The sequence below is a fragment of the Cardiocondyla obscurior genome, linkage group LG05 (assembly GCF_019399895.1).
Source record: "Cardiocondyla obscurior isolate alpha-2009 linkage group LG05, Cobs3.1, whole genome shotgun sequence".
Classification (NCBI taxonomy): domain Eukaryota; kingdom Metazoa; phylum Arthropoda; class Insecta; order Hymenoptera; family Formicidae; genus Cardiocondyla; species Cardiocondyla obscurior.
The window spans coordinates 7,447,331-7,462,702 of record NC_091868.1 but is presented as its reverse complement, the minus strand read 5'-3'; the positions used below and the strand labels follow the sequence as shown (position 1 = coordinate 7,462,702).

Sequence of the window (15,372 nt, the reverse complement as noted above, 5' to 3'; positions counted from 1 at the left end):
AGATTAAAAAAAAATATATATATGATGTAAATGTTAAAGGCATGTATTAAGAACTCTCGCCGACATTATTCAGTTATTGTTTAAACTTTTACTTTGTTTTTCAGAAAGAAAAAAGATAACTGCAATTTATTAAAAAAAAAAAATTCGCGCCCTAGCGTTTATTTATATATATTTATTTTGCGATAAACTTTTGATATACTTAATTCATTTTATATACGCACATACAGATACGGAAGATGATAAAATACGTATTCGTATTTAATTCCGACTTGTCGAGTTAATCGCGTTTTCATCGCGTGAGCTATAAACCTCGTTCGGTGGACTTTTCGGGTTCCTCCAGAACTGTATTTTCAGCATGCGAAAGTACCAACGAAATGTAATAAGAAGAACGTGAATCCTCGTTCGTGGGACGTCATCAGTGCTATTACAGTCGCCGGTCTCGGAAGAAACGCAGAAAAGAGCACGCGGAATTAACGCGTATCGATTACCGCGAGAGTTCAAACTCTTAAAAATTACCGCGTCAGTTCGTAAAAAGAGAAATTAAAACTTGAATTTAATTTATTATAAATATCACAATGTCTTAAACACAGGAAAAAAAAAAGAAATCCCAGTTACAGATAAAAATTACAAGCACTTGTATAATATCAGCAACGAGAGCGAAAGCAACGTTTATCATTCGAGGTTTTAAACTACACTGAATTCTTGATATCTTAACTTTCAGGCAGAAAATTTATACTTGTTTCCCATCAGATTACTCATTGTCTAATCTTCTAATCAGTGACACGACTTACCTCTAATCGTGGCAATTAGCGTTTTGCAATTGTTAATACGCAATTTTATTTTCGAGAAATCAGTCGCCGCTCTAATCGTTCCAAAGATCTATAGTTCATTAGCGCAAAGTGATTTAATGCGCAGATTTATTACGAAGACATTCCACGGATACCCTGTGCTCCTCGTGAATGCTCGGTTTAATCTTTGCCACGTCCCAATTACTGTTGAGCAAAGCGACATCGATATTTCTAATTTTACGTATTCAAATGACAGTCTTATCAACCAAAGAGTTAGAGTTCTACACTAATTTTTTTATAAATATATTTGTTAAAAAGAGCGATTTACCAATTTCCATGAGTCAGAGTGAGGAGTCTACGTTTGGCTCTAGGCGATCTAATTTTCCGAGTCTCCTTGATACAAACGTCTTTGGTTGTTAATGGAGAATTCGTACTTGGTCTTTTGCGCCGAGGAAATTTCTTAAGTGAAAAAAGTCGCGGCACGTAGGTCCTTGACGATGTATTTGTTATAGAGAATGGCGCAGCGGAGCATCTAACTTGAGAAAAGGACGTTCCCGGAGAGACAAATCTGCAGACCATCTGTGACAATAAAACGCCGATAGAAACGCAGATTAAATTATAAATACGCCGTTACATAAATGAAAAATACACCGTTTATAAAATCAGTAGAATAAAAATTGCAATAAATTTTCAATAACGTATCATTATAAAATAAATATAAAAAAGAAGAATGTACCAATAATAATTATTGCGTCACGTAACTTTTGTTCATTTTAGATCAGAATGACGTACTCTAGCAATTAGAAAACCCAGTAGCACTTGTATAACGATCAAAGTAATAGTCGTAACGTAAGCGACTATAACGATTCTAAGAAGAATGGGACTGATGACTTCCGCGCAGCCTTTCACGTTTATTGTTTTGTCATCCGTCATCTCTAAATGCATACAAGGTGCCGTGGCTTGCAAGCTGCAGCAGCTAAAAGGAACTCCAAGACTTCTAAAATCTTCATCCGAAATTTTATTTTGTCCCGCCATTTCCTCTCGAGACGCGTAATCTACTTTCTTGAAAAAAAAAAAAAAGAAAAATTATATATTATGTAATATATATTATAAATTTAAACACGTATATGTTTTTCCGTCAGTTGAGACATACGTCTCATGTAATTAAAATTGAGACAATATCGATGTATAATATTGAACGATTACCTGCCAATCGAAGAGAAACCAATCGGTATAAGAAGAGTGACCGCAACATCGTAACGTAAATTGAATCTCGTCGATTGCGTACTTGTACGAAGCGGCGGTGACGTACAGATGCATGGAGGCATTGAAGACATTAATTAAAGTCTCTTGCCTCACACTGATATGATGCCCTATCGAAACTAATGTCGATGTGTTTACAGCGACGCAGGCAATTATCATTATTAAAAGACATCTCAGCACGCGCCTAGTGCTTGAGAGATCCAATCTGCGCCTGTAAGACGCATTCATTAATACAAGGCACGTCGAGAGACGAGTTGCGGTAAGATTATAATTAATTAATATAATTTTAGAACTGTTTATCGAAGAAGAACTAGTCTGAAAGAAAAATACTTATCACGTATTACCGTCAAGAATTTTTTTTTTAATACATCTTTGTATCTACCACATAAAAAAAAAGAATACTTATTGATAGTCTATCATTACCTACGTATAATGTGTACGGCGATAAGGGCACACGGTAACCCAAGGGTTATGTCCGCCAAGGCAAGGGCGATCGGCTGGGTGCCGCCTGCGATACGTATCACCTGCCATTCTGCAAATATTTCCAAGGCGAGCACAAGAAGACGCTTTGCCTCGAAAACGGCCAGCGTGAAAGCGACTCTGTAACTGAACTTTACTTCCCATTTGCAGGTGCAGCTCACTCTTTTGCGGTAGACCAAGCTGTGGTCGTTCTTTGTCATTCAACGGCTGCACGTCCCAGCACCTATTTCGTGAACATTTTATTTTGTTATATATATATATTTTTTTTTATATTTTTTTTCTGCTAATTATTTCGCTCGTGTACGATTTAATGTGCTCAAAAGTATTAATTTTATTACCTCGTCGACTGTTTTATTGATAACAATGGCACAAAGTAATTGTAAATCTTTATCGTAAATCTTTTATGTTAATAGTAAAATGATTCCTTCATTATACAGTTGTACATTTGTTCGTCGATGTACTTGACACTAATACTTTTATAAATAATATTACTTTACATGTCAAATTGTCACGAACCATTGTCCTAGATGCTGTTTGTGTATCGTTTATTACTCATCATTGTTGTGCACACCGGAAGAGGTGTGCAGAAAAAGAAAAACTGTTTTGACGAAGTGTAATTAGACGCAACGAGGTTATAATTGAAGTGGCGTGCCAATGGGTCGCGTTTGCATGCACATATTGCACGTGTTCTAAAGTGGTTACCAGTTGTGTAATGCCCTCGTATCGAAATGTTAGATGCATGTATTGGTCACATGAGAAACATTCATTTTTAACTAATTTTATTTATATGTTAAACAGTCTAATAGTAATTAACAAAGTAATTTTTTACATATAATACACACACACACACACGCATATATATTTATATAATTACCAATAAGCATCGTCCACAAAAATAGTATGTTAAATATTAAAAAAATAATCTGGAGAGTTACGATTTGTTTGGTTATAATTATGACCGTTTACAATATAAAATGTGTAACGTGAAGAGCATTACTTAAAGTGATGCCTAATTTTATTGTCCTCGCTGGACTCGATATGTTTCGAGATTTTTCTTTCTATTAAAAAAAAAAAATTGGTGTTACACGTTAATTTTCTGCGACGTTGATTGGTTCTTTTGCTTGGCTTGCTTCATGGAAAGCGAGAGTAAACGTCAGATGTCAATGTTACTACGTGTGATTTTTTAAGATACATAAATTTTTACGAAACAGAAAGATATTCGGATTATTAGATTATTTTTGGGGCTTGCTCGAACAGGAGTTTTAATAACGACACTCTGAAAGCCCGAAAATGACGATTGATCTGTTTCTCGGTAAGTGTCGCATGGAAAATGACGATTGATCGATCCCTTTAATTTTTTTCGCTTGCAGACAAAAATTTAACGATCATCAAAGAGCAAAATAATTTGTAACGAAAGAAAAACGGGGGTGATAAATTCAAGACTATGCTAGGAAAAATTATTTAGTCGATTCTCGGACGTTTCTCACTTTCGAGTGGTGGTGAATAAGATTTATGGTCTCTCGAACTGACCATTTTAATGTTATTTTGTTTTGGTAGTCGAGCCGAGCTCGGCGACGACGAGGTTTGTTTTTTTTTTATTGCGTTCGTGCTCGGCACGCGTCGTTGCAAGTCTTTTCCGAGAATTCACGCTAACATCGTTTCCCATCTTTGCAAGACGAGTACAGACAGCAGCAACCAATCCGCGATCAACCCGGCCCAATCAACGATCAAGCCTATCGATTGTCTCACTTCATTCGATCGATTCTCTCTATTTATCGAAGGGCCGAAATCTCGATCAGTCACGGTCATTGCAGATTCAGTCTAGTTGCGGAAGCTCAAGCGTGCGGACGTGCTTCTAATCGCTCCGCAATTTCGCGTATTTTCGACCGCGGAAAGTTTTCGCATACGGATATAAGTGTCGACGTCGTCGACTCGGAAACGGACCATTATTTTATATACTCCCGTGATATTCTGTTTGTCATTCGGTGGTTTGTTTTGTGCCTCGAAAAAAGGCTTCGGTACAACAAGGTTAAATGGCGGGCGCAGCGCACCGAGCGTCCGACGTGTGGTGCTATGCGTTGCGGGTCGGCCGCCTCCGAACGCCTCCCATCTTTATTTTCTTCGGCTGGTTCCGACGACCGTCAGAGCGCGGGAGAAGATCTGCACCTCGGCAGTGTTCTTTGTCGCGGCCGAGTATTCATCTCGTTGGACGAAGTGATTTTTGACGAACTTGAGAAGGACAAAGTGCGGGAGGAACATTACGCCTGAAACGTAGTGCGCGATATATCGCGGCCGGTCTCATTCGCCGCTCGGACGTGATTTCTCTACGTCGTTTATTCTGCCGACCAGAATGAACGATCGGGTAACAACGCAGACATTTTCGTGTACCGCGGACAAGTCGGGGCGGGAGATCTGCACCTAGCCCGCCTTCTTCGTCGCAGCAGAGATTCTCATCCCGATGGCAGAGATGAATTTCGACGAACTTGAGAAGGATAAAGTGCGGGAGGAACATTCGTGTGAAACAAAGTGCGCGATATATCGCGGCCGGTCTCATTCGCCGCTCGGACCTGAGTTCTCGACGTCGTTCATTCTGCCGACCAGAATTGAACGACGAATCAAACGGACATCGGTTAACAAAGCAGACAGTTTCGTGCCGGGATCGCGGACGAGTCGGGGCGGGAGATCTGCACCTAGCCCGTCTTCTTCGTCGCAGCAGAGATTCTCATCCCGGTGACAGAGGTGAATTTCGACGAACTTGAGAAGGACAAAGTGCGCGAGGAACATTTCGTCCGAAACGTAGTGCGCGATATATCGCGGCCGGTCTCATTCGCCGCTCGGACGTGGTTTTCTCGACGTTGTTCATTCTGCCGACCAGAACTGATCGACGAAACAAGAGTGATCTCGCGTAACATCGCAGACAGTTTCGTTCCGGAATCGCGGATGGCTCGGGAAAAGTAAGGAACGCGATGGATATCGAGAGTGGAAATTCGTACAACAGCTGATCGCTCGTCGCACTTTCTAATTTTAATCATGAAAAATCGCCGCGATAATCCACCGTCATTCTTTCGGGATTTCGTCTCTCGAGTGAGTGTTGGTGATAGTGATTGTAATTATAAATCAAAAGCAGAGCAGTGTAATATAGTTTCAAGTGATGTGAAGTGTTACAACACCTCAAGATAATCCAGAATACTGCCACAGGAGGATGACCGGACGGTGGACGGTGGACGGCGGGCGGTGGGCGGCGGGCAGGCGGGCGGACGGACGGATGGGAGAACGGAAGGACGAGAGGACGAGAGGACGGCAAGATGGAAGCTGACCCACCCCAACTTAACCGATGAAGACGTAAGGTAAGTGAACCGGCAACACGCCGTCAACTATAAATCACTCAATTTTAATTATAAAAAAATATTTATCGTTCACGTTTAAATTATAATTATTGTCCGAATGTAATAACGCGCGCGAATTAGAATCTTTTAAAAAACACGTTCCTTCTCGACATTAAAAATATCGAACCTTCGCAAAGACGCGTCATCTTCGTACCATACACTTAGAGTAAATACTTTTAAGTAATATTGTCGCAGTAATTACAGTAATTGTTACAATTATTATAATTAGTATTGCAAGTACGAAAAGTGCCGATAGCTCTATTTACTTTGATTGAACACTCTTGTCAGTCGTAGTGTGTATGAAATATATTGATTTCTGCGTACTTCTTTCCAAATTTCCAATAAGCGAGCCAGGGATGGTATTTTACCAAGTAAATTGATAATCGCATTAAACTATTAAAAATCGCGCGAAAGAATGGAAACCACCAGGCGCTAGGTTGCATTAAATACTTGAGCACCAAATGTTGCAGATTAAATAAATACCAGCTGTAAAATGGCATCGTCGAAGTATCTAAAAAAAAATAAAAAAGTATATATTTTTTTTTTATATTATCAGTTTCGTAGAGATAGAGCTCGATAGACTCTTATTAAATTACCTATTTCGATAGAATGATTATTATTACGCGCAGTCGAAGCAGCCAAGTGCAGGGTAAAAGCCGTGAACGCGAGTGGCTCGATATTAATGTTGACGAACCAGAGACTTTCCAGCATTACGTTGCCCATGTAATTGAAATTCTCGCTTCTAGTTGCTAGGGCAGGAACGAAAACGTCTTCCAATAATCTTTGACAAAGGGCGCGAGTTTCTTCAACAGTTCCCGTGCAAAGATTAAATCTAGATAAACGCATATTTATGAAACGTGGGTTCGATACGTGTATATTAAATATTTATAATAGACTGATTTACTATAATATCTGATAGCAATTTATCGTCGCTCAGATTTTTATTATCTTACTGTATCTAATAAAAAAATAAGTAGGGGTACGAACTTGTCGTCCATTCCAAGCATACTGCCGATAACTCGCCAGAGATGCACCACGCCTTCCATTTCCTCAGGAGTGGTCTTTATCCCCAGATAGTCCTCACTTATAATACTGTATCCGATGAATCCAAACTGTGCGAGGGCCATGTCCAATTGCGACGGTTTATGAACCCCAGCCTCGGTGCTTCTTTTGAATGCGACGCAATGCTTCCGACGTACAATTTTTAGAGATTCTAAAAATCTATAACAATTATTATGTACCATTTTTGCTTTCAAACGTTATCGAGTCTTCTTCCACGGTGGTTGTCTTTTAAGCGTAATAACATTTAGTTAATCTTACTCATTCGGCTTGCCGTTAGGATCCTTTTCGTGCCATACGAACGTATGTAGAATCGTTTCCGCATATCTGCGATACGCCAAACATGGTGTACCGCTTTTTTTGGTGAACATGACTACGTCCAATATGGTCGAAATAGATAAAAGTGATACAAGGCCGCATAGTTTAGCAATCATCATTGAGAACACATTGTTATAGAAAGCTTGTTGCCCCAGTCGAAATTTCCTCTCGTCATAAAACGATGGTAATTCCGGTTTCATGTCCTCGAAATTCATTGCAGTTTTCGCACCTTCGGTGAGAATTGTTTGCAGTCGTTTTTCCACCGCATCTAGCAGTTTGAATTTTGTTATAGAATTGTTTAACAAAGTAACGATAACTTTATAATATATTTTATATGTATGTACGATTTAATATAAAATATTATAACTGATTCAAAAATTTTACTTTTTTTTAAACAATATTTTATTAAAAAAAAAGAATATAAAAATAAAATATTAAAAATATGTTTTCTTTAAATTCGTGTTAATTTCTATGATTGCTCTAAAAAAGATCTTGGTAACCCATAGTGCAGTATAATTTGGAAATTTTAAAGATATGCTTGGCAATGCAAAAGGACATATGTAAAAACGTCGTGCGCGCGATTGCACATGTATTGCATGTAAAAATGTCAAAATCAACGTTAACATCTGTGCGCGTGAACGTGAATGGAATTCGAAAAATTCCGTGAAATTTTTACTCAATTCAATATAACGTCCTGCGTAGTAATACATATAAAAGCAAGGCAAATCTATTTTTAACATAGTTGTAAAAGTTATTTATTGGTCGAAAGAGAATCAACTACGGGTTTTCTGACGTAACTGTATATAATTATCATATATAAGACTATCATATATAAAACTGATTCCAATTTTATTATCGTACAGCGAATTATTCAAATTTCTTTTTTGTATATATTTGCAACATTTAATTGCATTTTATCGAAATAATTATAATAAAATGTTTTTGCCATCTCATTATGTGCAATATATGAAAATAAACGCAAAAGACAAAAAAAAAAGAGAAAGAAAAACTAGTTTTTTAAAATATTTTCGGACAATTAAGTATGTACATTTTGATAAGATAATGTTGCGAAATATACCTAAAAAATATACCGTTATAAATTAAAAAAATATTTTTTTTAATCAATATAAAATTTTGATATTTTTTTCTCGTTTTAATAATTTTAAAGCATTAAAAAATCTAAACGGTTTAAAATGTAAAATTGACTTAATTACATCGCAGTTTTATAAAAATTTTTATAACGTTTAATGCATTAGTGAAGTTTGTACAACCCTTCTTGTAAAATTTTAGAGAAATTGTGATGTAACAAATACTGTAGAAAGAAGTATCGCTAGTACGAATTGAGGTCACAGCCTTTTACATCATTTCTGTTGAATATCTTATTCTAGAATTTTTTTTTGTATTAAATTGTGACTTCTTTCACGATTACCTTAATTATAGGAAATTTATCATATGTTTTAAGTATATTATATAATATTTTTTATCTCAATATATGAAAGTAGTATAGACGTAGCTATGTACATAGTTTCTTTATTACGAAACTCTTGCATGGTTCGCTAAGTATAACCTTGAAGAAATCACTACTACGCTCTTTTACATTTTCTTGCTGCACATTGGTTTGTAATTTAATTTACATTTTATTATAATTATTTAGATATGCATATTTTTACATGTTTTGCAAAATTACAATAACTTTCTTATTTAAATATATTTAATTATTTACTCTAAATTAAAGTTTGGGTTGTCTTCAATAATGCAATAAAGTTAATTTACGTAGTTTTACATTTTACAAACATTAAGACTAAATAATTATAAAAAATTAAAAAAAATAGATAAACTAATTAACTTATCGCTTGTCCGAAGAAAATGAAAACGAGACAGGACAAAAAATGCATTGTGCAATATTTATAAGATAAATACTATGTAATTACAAGAAAGGACAAATACGTTTTTTATAGATAATGTTGTCACTAGTATTGCACATAATTCAAGAAAGTTCAACATAAGACATCGGTAAAATAATAAATGCGTAAAAAATTAAAAATGTAATATATAAAAATTCGAGTTGAATTACGTTAAAATTATTAAAGTAACGAAATTATGTTGTAATATAAAATTGAAAAATTAAAAAAAGAATTAAATAACGAGTCGAAGTCGAAATTTCTTTTATATTTTGAATGTGAAACCAAACGAGATTTATTTTTGAAGGCTCGATAACAAAAAGTTGAGAAAAATGTATTTCTTTATTTTTATCGCTTATTTTGTATTTTAAAAATAACGCCGAACGCTATAATATATTTTGTGGTCGCGTCTTTGATTAATTCATATTTACAGTATTTATATGAATATTTATATTCACATAGCATATTGACAATAAAAACATTTTTTTCTTTCGCCGTGTCTATCGTCCGTGATCTATCTGGAATTTAGACAAAACCGCTCGTTGCATTCTTTAATAAATTTTTAATTAAATCACAACAAGCTTACATTTGGGGTGCACAAAATACGAGGATAAATTAGCGTATTATCACGTTCACAACAGCGACAGTATCGCATATAATTTTGGCTAAAGTTGATCAAAGATTAATTGATATTTATCGTTATTTATTTATTGACCATCTTAAGTAATATTTTAAGACGTTAATACGGTTTGTGTTTGGTCCAAGAACAAATAGGATGGTAATTAAGACAGTCTTAAATATAAGAATTTAATGGTTGTTAGCCAAAGTAGACATTAGAAGGAATATGAAATTCGGCACCAGTCGATACCAGTGATTAAAAATAATTAACTAAAAAAAAAAAAGAATCAAACTTTTTTCATAAGAATTAACTGACCTGTGTAGGCAGTGTCATCCGTCAAACTTTTAACCATTTTTACTGCGTTATTTTGCCGTGGATGGACTGTATCATAAATAATTCACTTGTAGGTGCAAGCAATATAATTCGAGATATTCCACTCACAATTAATCAAAGTAAGATTCAAAACGTCAATCAGTAAATATTGCGAGACGTACACTACCAAAGTTCGAATCGTACTGGCGGTACTTGGGCTTGCAGCAGAAACTCGTTTTGCACATCTCTTGGAGAAAGGAACCCCCCTCCCACTCTTCTTTCTTCTTTCTGTTTCCCTTTCAATTCATGATACCTTTTTTTACTCGAAGTGTACGCATATTGACAACCTTCTTCTTGAAATTTAAGTTAATAAATCTGACCGATTTTAACGAACAAGTATCAAAAATTCTAAGCACTTAACGTATTCGCTATAATGCAATCTGCAAATGCAGTATTATTTTTTTTTTTTCTGTTATATAATGCGTGTCCAAATATATTTTCGAATGCGTGAGGTAAGAACAACGCGTGACACCACATCGCTTTCACGTCCAGAAACGGAATATGTTTCTAATCGTAAATAGGAAATCGGATGTAACGATCGCACAAACGCACTCGCGAACCGTCATTTCCGCGACACTTTCGTTGCTTTCAATTTCCTCGTGAGAACGACCAATTTCGCACTTGTATGTGCCAGCCGCACTAATCAAAGTTCTGCACATTACCGTTCGTTACAAAACTAAAACTGTTTGTCATTGTTTTCAATTGACCAGTGCCAGGTGGCTGATGAAACGACTTTACTCCGTGAGAATCTAGCTTCTTAGCGAGTGAGAGTCTAGTGCACACCTCGCTTGGCATAGAGAGGAAAGGGAAAGTTCTATTTCACTCGTCTGGCACAGAATTTCTTTACGAGGCACGGTATCAGACAGAAATTTAGTGAAAGCATCAATAAAGCTGGCTTTGTTTATTTTAATTTTTCGACCATTTATACGAGCGCATGATTTAATTTACCGTTTCTGTTGTACAATATGTATAACGTACAGTACAAATATGCAAAAATAAATTAAAAACGCAGATAGAAGAATGACTGAAGAATGTTCCCTTTTATAAAAATGTTGAATGTTTCTGTAGGTAACATTAAAAGCCCTTTTATTGTTACATTTACTTTTATTTCGCTAAGAAATAACTTTTACAAATTATATATCTTTTTATATTATCATAAGAACGCAATAAGAAAGTTTTTTTTTTCTTTTTTTTTTATTTAGTAAATTAGCTTTTAAAAAAGCAAACTTGCAGTTTCGTATAATATTCACAATAATAAGAAATAAAAGTAAAATACAACGTTCATATAAAACATTTGGAAGATAAGCTAGCGAATTAATTTACTATACGAATTTATTGCCGTTATCGCAAAATTAATTTGTTCCAACAGCTACATATTGACTGTATCGGCAAATCTTGTCCTCTCGTACTTTTTTTACTCGAGTACTCGAAATATTCAAGGTATGAATTTCGATTATTAATGATGATCCTCTTCTCTCTTCTGTGTCCGCGATGTCTTTTGTTTCTTGTTAATTTTTTTTCTAATGAATAAAGTTCTATCTATTTACATCAAAGCCTTTAGCCGCGTGCCGACACAGCTGAGTACCAGCTGTAAGCCTGGCTATCACGATAGTACGGGAGCGACTTCGGCCGCGTCCTTGCAGTCTTGAATAGATAATTGAGCGATCTCGCTCACCATCTCCTCCTGAGTCTCCTTCTTCAATATCGTATATCCTTGTTCCTCGTTCTCACACATCGCTTTGCCATTAGTCGACCTCGTTTGGCCATTCGTTTTTTTCTTACTAGACGATTCTTCGTTGGATGCGCCTGGATTAATCTTGAATACGCTTTTAATAATGCTATTCATTGTCGGCTGCGAACGTTTCGGACTTTCGGAAGAATTGTGCTTATCACTTTTGGTTGCCGGCGCTCTTCGCATTCGCGCGTTGCCTTTGATAAATTTATTGGCATTTTTCTGAACAGTAGATTGTTGCGTGGCTATCACTTCCGTTTCCTTAACTTCCGTCTTTCTCGAAGTTATTTTACAGGTTTCTAATTTTGTACAAGTTTGTTCTTCACTTGGCGTGGCTTCGTCGACGGTACGCACAAGTTCCGGGTTACAAACGTCTTCTTTTTCCGAATACACGGCCTTATCATTTTTTGTAAGATCTTCATCTAGATCCGTTACCAGGATAATTTTCGGTTCTTCGGTTTTTTCTGCTACAATTTTATCGCTTTCCACATTATTAGTTGTATCTTGCTTTTCCGTTGGCATCTCCCGTTGAAGTACTTTAACGGGGCTCTTCGGTTTTGCGAAAAGTTGATCTTCTTTATTTTGGCAATTTGTACAAGAACTGTGCGTTGGCGAATTAGTTTGTTTTTTAGCAACATTGTTTTTTTGAGCTACTCCCATATGCGGTCTGTTTGTTCTGTGCACATTATTTTGAATATTAAATGACCCAGATTGCTCGGCATACGATGTCTGCACATGATTAAAGTGTATCTGTGACTGCTGTGGTTGCGGTTGTTGTTGCATTCTGCGCGTATCAACGTACATCGTATTATCTATATGAGGCGGTAGTGGCGGCGGCGGCGGTGTCGATTGTTGTTGCTGATAAGCAGGATATGGTTGAAAACGATTGATCTGATTCGGAGGATTAATGGCCGGGGTGGTATTCGCGGTCGATCCATATGGTAGATTCGAGTTTGGATGCATATATTTCGTGTTCACATATTGTGGCCAGGCTTGCCTTGGTTGGTATTGATGCTGGGCCGCGATAATATTTTGCACAACTTGCCCGTCTCTGCCACGCTCGCGATAATTGTACTGATCGAGAGCGATCGGGTGAACATTGTTGTGGCACGGCTGAGATACAATATGTCCGGGTATGAACATCGACTCGTTTTTGGAAATGGCTGAGCTCTGAGGTTGATGCCCGTAGTTTTCATAATGTAGATTTTCGTTGTTAATACTTCTGCCATAGGCGACGCTCGAATGATACTGTGGCGGTTGCGATATGTACTCCTGCTGCTGTTGCTCTGGATATTGTAGAAATTGTGACATGGGCGGTTGAACATCGATCCAAGTTTCTTGCTGCGGCGGACGCTGCTCGTCGCGTATAGCTAATACTGCGTTCCAAACCTCTTTCAATTCGCCCGTGATGTCACGATCTTTTAGTATTGTATAATTACGATTGAAGACTATGCCTGCATTCATTGCTTCTATGAAGTCTAATAGTAACTCGATAAAGCTCGTACGTTTCTGTTAAAAAAAAAGGAAAAAAATAGAAAAATAGAAAAAGAAAACAGTGCTACTTACATTTGTTTCAAATTACAAGAAATATTTATTAACGGAGACTGCAGATTAAAATTAATTTTTTTTCTTTTTTTTTTTTTTTTAATTTTTACCTTTACGTCCTGGGCATTTTTACCGCTCATTCGTAAAACTTCTGGATTGGCCATTACAGCGAACACTATGGCTTCTGTTTTTGTGCGAGGTGGCGGCATTCTCATACCTCCATAGAGTGGCACAGGCAGTGAAGGTCTGCGAGGCATTGCAATTTTGTCCCAAGACAATACATTTACGTAGCATGGTGCTGGAGTACCCTGAATAAAAAAAATAGCATTTACATAATACATTGTTGGTTTCTACGAGTTAATATAAATTTTTACAACATTGTAATATACCTGTATAAAATCTTGTATACACATATGTGGCTGTGGTGGATTTTTAAAAAGTCGCGCACCATTGCGTCCCTTTATTCTGGACACACTGCTTTCAGTCATTTTGCAACTAAAAATTAAATAATTCAATTAGAAGAATTCTCCACATTCCAATTCTGTTCAGGCTACTTTAAGCACTTTGTTTTTTTTTTATAGAGACATTTTTAACATTTCTTACGTTTCTAATCGACAAATAAAAGAACAGCGATAAGCTTGTCTTTCAAAATCGTATACGTACTGGATAGGATTTACAAGATTGCCGTTTTAATCCACAAAATAACGAGCGAGAATCTAAAAATGACTGTACTTAGGAGCCATTTCCAAATTAACACAGCTCGTTACAGAATTCGGTCCATTGAACGCGCGGGGTGTCAAGGTTTCTCGTATTGCGACCCCGTGACGAAAGAGCGTTATTGTGCGTACGAGGTGTCCTAAAAAGGGGAAATTATTAATTGAAATTACTTGGCTACCAATATGGCGCGACGTGCGGTTGAAATCGCGCAGGTAAATGACAGATGCGGCTGTGCGAAATCTCCGTGGTGGCCGCGGGCCATCGCTGCGCCGCGCAGCTTTCGCGAACGAAACCGACGGGACAAATTATGTAACGGCACGAGGGGAACAGAGCGCGACGCAGAGGACGGCCAGGTTCCCGAATGATCGCGGTCGGCCGAGGCACGGCCAAGGTTACACGCGCCCTGTCAACATAACCTGTCAAAACCGTAGCAGGTCTCGCGCCGCCGAGTTCGCGGTGGGAAAGAGAGAGGAAGGAAGGAAAAAAAAAGAGTTAAAACGCGTTTTTTTTTTTGCCGTAAAAATTCACCCCGGTGGCGAGGCTACCCTCGCGAGAGAACGAGCTCGAGCAGCCGCGTTAGCCGACACAAAGTATTCCTGCGGGAGGAGAGCTGGTTCACGGAAAACGAGCCATCGTTCCTTTTGTTTATTATCTTCCCCGGGGTGCTGCACGGCACGGCGGCACCCAGTCGACATCTAACGCCATCGTCGCGGTCGCTACCCGAACCACTTGTTGTTTAGCACGTTGACTAGGTTCAGCAGAAAAGCGGCTGTGCAGCTGTTGTAAAAATAGTAGATCTAAGTTTCCATCGAGGGTTAAAATCGGGTCGGAGTCGAGTCAGATTCGGGTTAGATTGCGGCACAATATTCTTTTCGCATTGTATAAATCTGATAGCATTGCCTAAAATTATTTTATTTATTTAAAGAATATACTTTTTTAATTTGCATTTTTAACAAAAGCTTCTAACTTTAATGCACGTGTTCTTAATAAAAAAACATATTTTTTTATTAATACACATACCCATTTCATATCAATAAAATAAGAAATAAAAAACGAACGAAATAAAAGTGTTACATTATAACAAATAATTTTTAATTCGTTCCGATATATCATCGGTCCTTTAATTCGTTCTTAAAATGAAAAATATGGTAACTTGCATCACTTTTCCGTTCGATTCTTGTAAAACTTGCAA

The 15,372-nt window shown here is 37.2% G+C and overlaps 3 protein-coding genes across 3 annotated transcripts; all 3 read right to left on the bottom strand.

Moving 5' to 3' along the window:
* Positions 1–19: 19 nt before the first annotated feature.
* On the bottom strand, positions 20–2,748 carry LOC139103001 (RDS/peripherin-like protein xRDS35). The gene is made up of 5 exons (XM_070657300.1): positions 2,475–2,748; positions 1,995–2,262; positions 1,581–1,850; positions 1,117–1,367; positions 20–992 (listed from the first exon to the last, which is right to left on the bottom strand). The coding sequence occupies exons 1-5, from the start codon at positions 2,729–2,731 to the stop codon at positions 905–907; spliced, it is 1,134 nt and encodes a 377-aa protein (XP_070513401.1). The 5' UTR covers positions 2,732–2,748; the 3' UTR covers positions 20–904.
* Positions 2,749–5,963: 3,215 nt separating this feature from the next.
* Positions 5,964–10,385, bottom strand: LOC139102650 (uncharacterized). The gene is made up of 5 exons (XM_070656718.1): positions 10,130–10,385; positions 7,238–7,562; positions 6,905–7,138; positions 6,514–6,749; positions 5,964–6,428 (listed from the first exon to the last, which is right to left on the bottom strand). The coding sequence occupies exons 1-5, from the start codon at positions 10,164–10,166 to the stop codon at positions 6,202–6,204; spliced, it is 1,059 nt and encodes a 352-aa protein (XP_070512819.1). The 5' UTR covers positions 10,167–10,385; the 3' UTR covers positions 5,964–6,201.
* An 885-nt stretch (positions 10,386–11,270) lies between these two features.
* LOC139102427 (myb-like protein AA) lies at positions 11,271–14,869 on the bottom strand. The gene is made up of 5 exons (XM_070656312.1): positions 14,709–14,869; positions 14,127–14,319; positions 13,853–13,958; positions 13,574–13,771; positions 11,271–13,427 (listed from the first exon to the last, which is right to left on the bottom strand). The coding sequence occupies exons 3-5, from the start codon at positions 13,949–13,951 to the stop codon at positions 11,790–11,792; spliced, it is 1,935 nt and encodes a 644-aa protein (XP_070512413.1). The 5' UTR covers positions 13,952–13,958; positions 14,127–14,319; positions 14,709–14,869; the 3' UTR covers positions 11,271–11,789.
* Positions 14,870–15,372: the final 503 nt, after the last annotated feature.

Bases quoted from the DNA above. Each gene is read 5' to 3' on its own strand.
- LOC139103001 (XM_070657300.1), bottom strand. From the start codon at position 2,731: ATGACAAAGAACGACCACAGCTTGGTCTACCGCAAAAGAGTGAGCTGC. The intron at 1,368-1,580 runs GTACGTCATTCT...TTATTGTCACAG, and splicing joins TGGGTTTTCTAATTGCTAGA to ATGGTCTGCAGATTTGTCTC. The intron at 993-1,116 runs GTAAATCGCTCT...TTTGCTCAACAG, and splicing joins ACTCTGACTCATGGAAATTG to TAATTGGGACGTGGCAAAGA.
- LOC139102650 (XM_070656718.1), bottom strand. From the start codon at position 10,166: ATGGTTAAAAGTTTGACGGATGACACTGCCTACACAG. The intron at 7,139-7,237 runs GTAAGATTAACT...TAATTGTTATAG, and splicing joins CCTAACGGCAAGCCGAATGA to ATTTTTAGAATCTCTAAAAA. The intron at 6,750-6,904 runs GTTCGTACCCCT...GCGTTTATCTAG, and splicing joins ATGCTTGGAATGGACGACAA to ATTTAATCTTTGCACGGGAA.
- LOC139102427 (XM_070656312.1), bottom strand. From the start codon at position 13,951: ATGACTGAAAGCAGTGTGTCCAGAATAAAGGGACGCAATGGTGCGCGA. The intron at 13,772-13,852 runs GTATATTACAAT...TTTTTTATTCAG, and splicing joins GTATACAAGATTTTATACAG to GGTACTCCAGCACCATGCTA. The intron at 13,428-13,573 runs GTAAAAATTAAA...TTTTTTTAACAG, and splicing joins AAAATGCCCAGGACGTAAAG to AAACGTACGAGCTTTATCGA.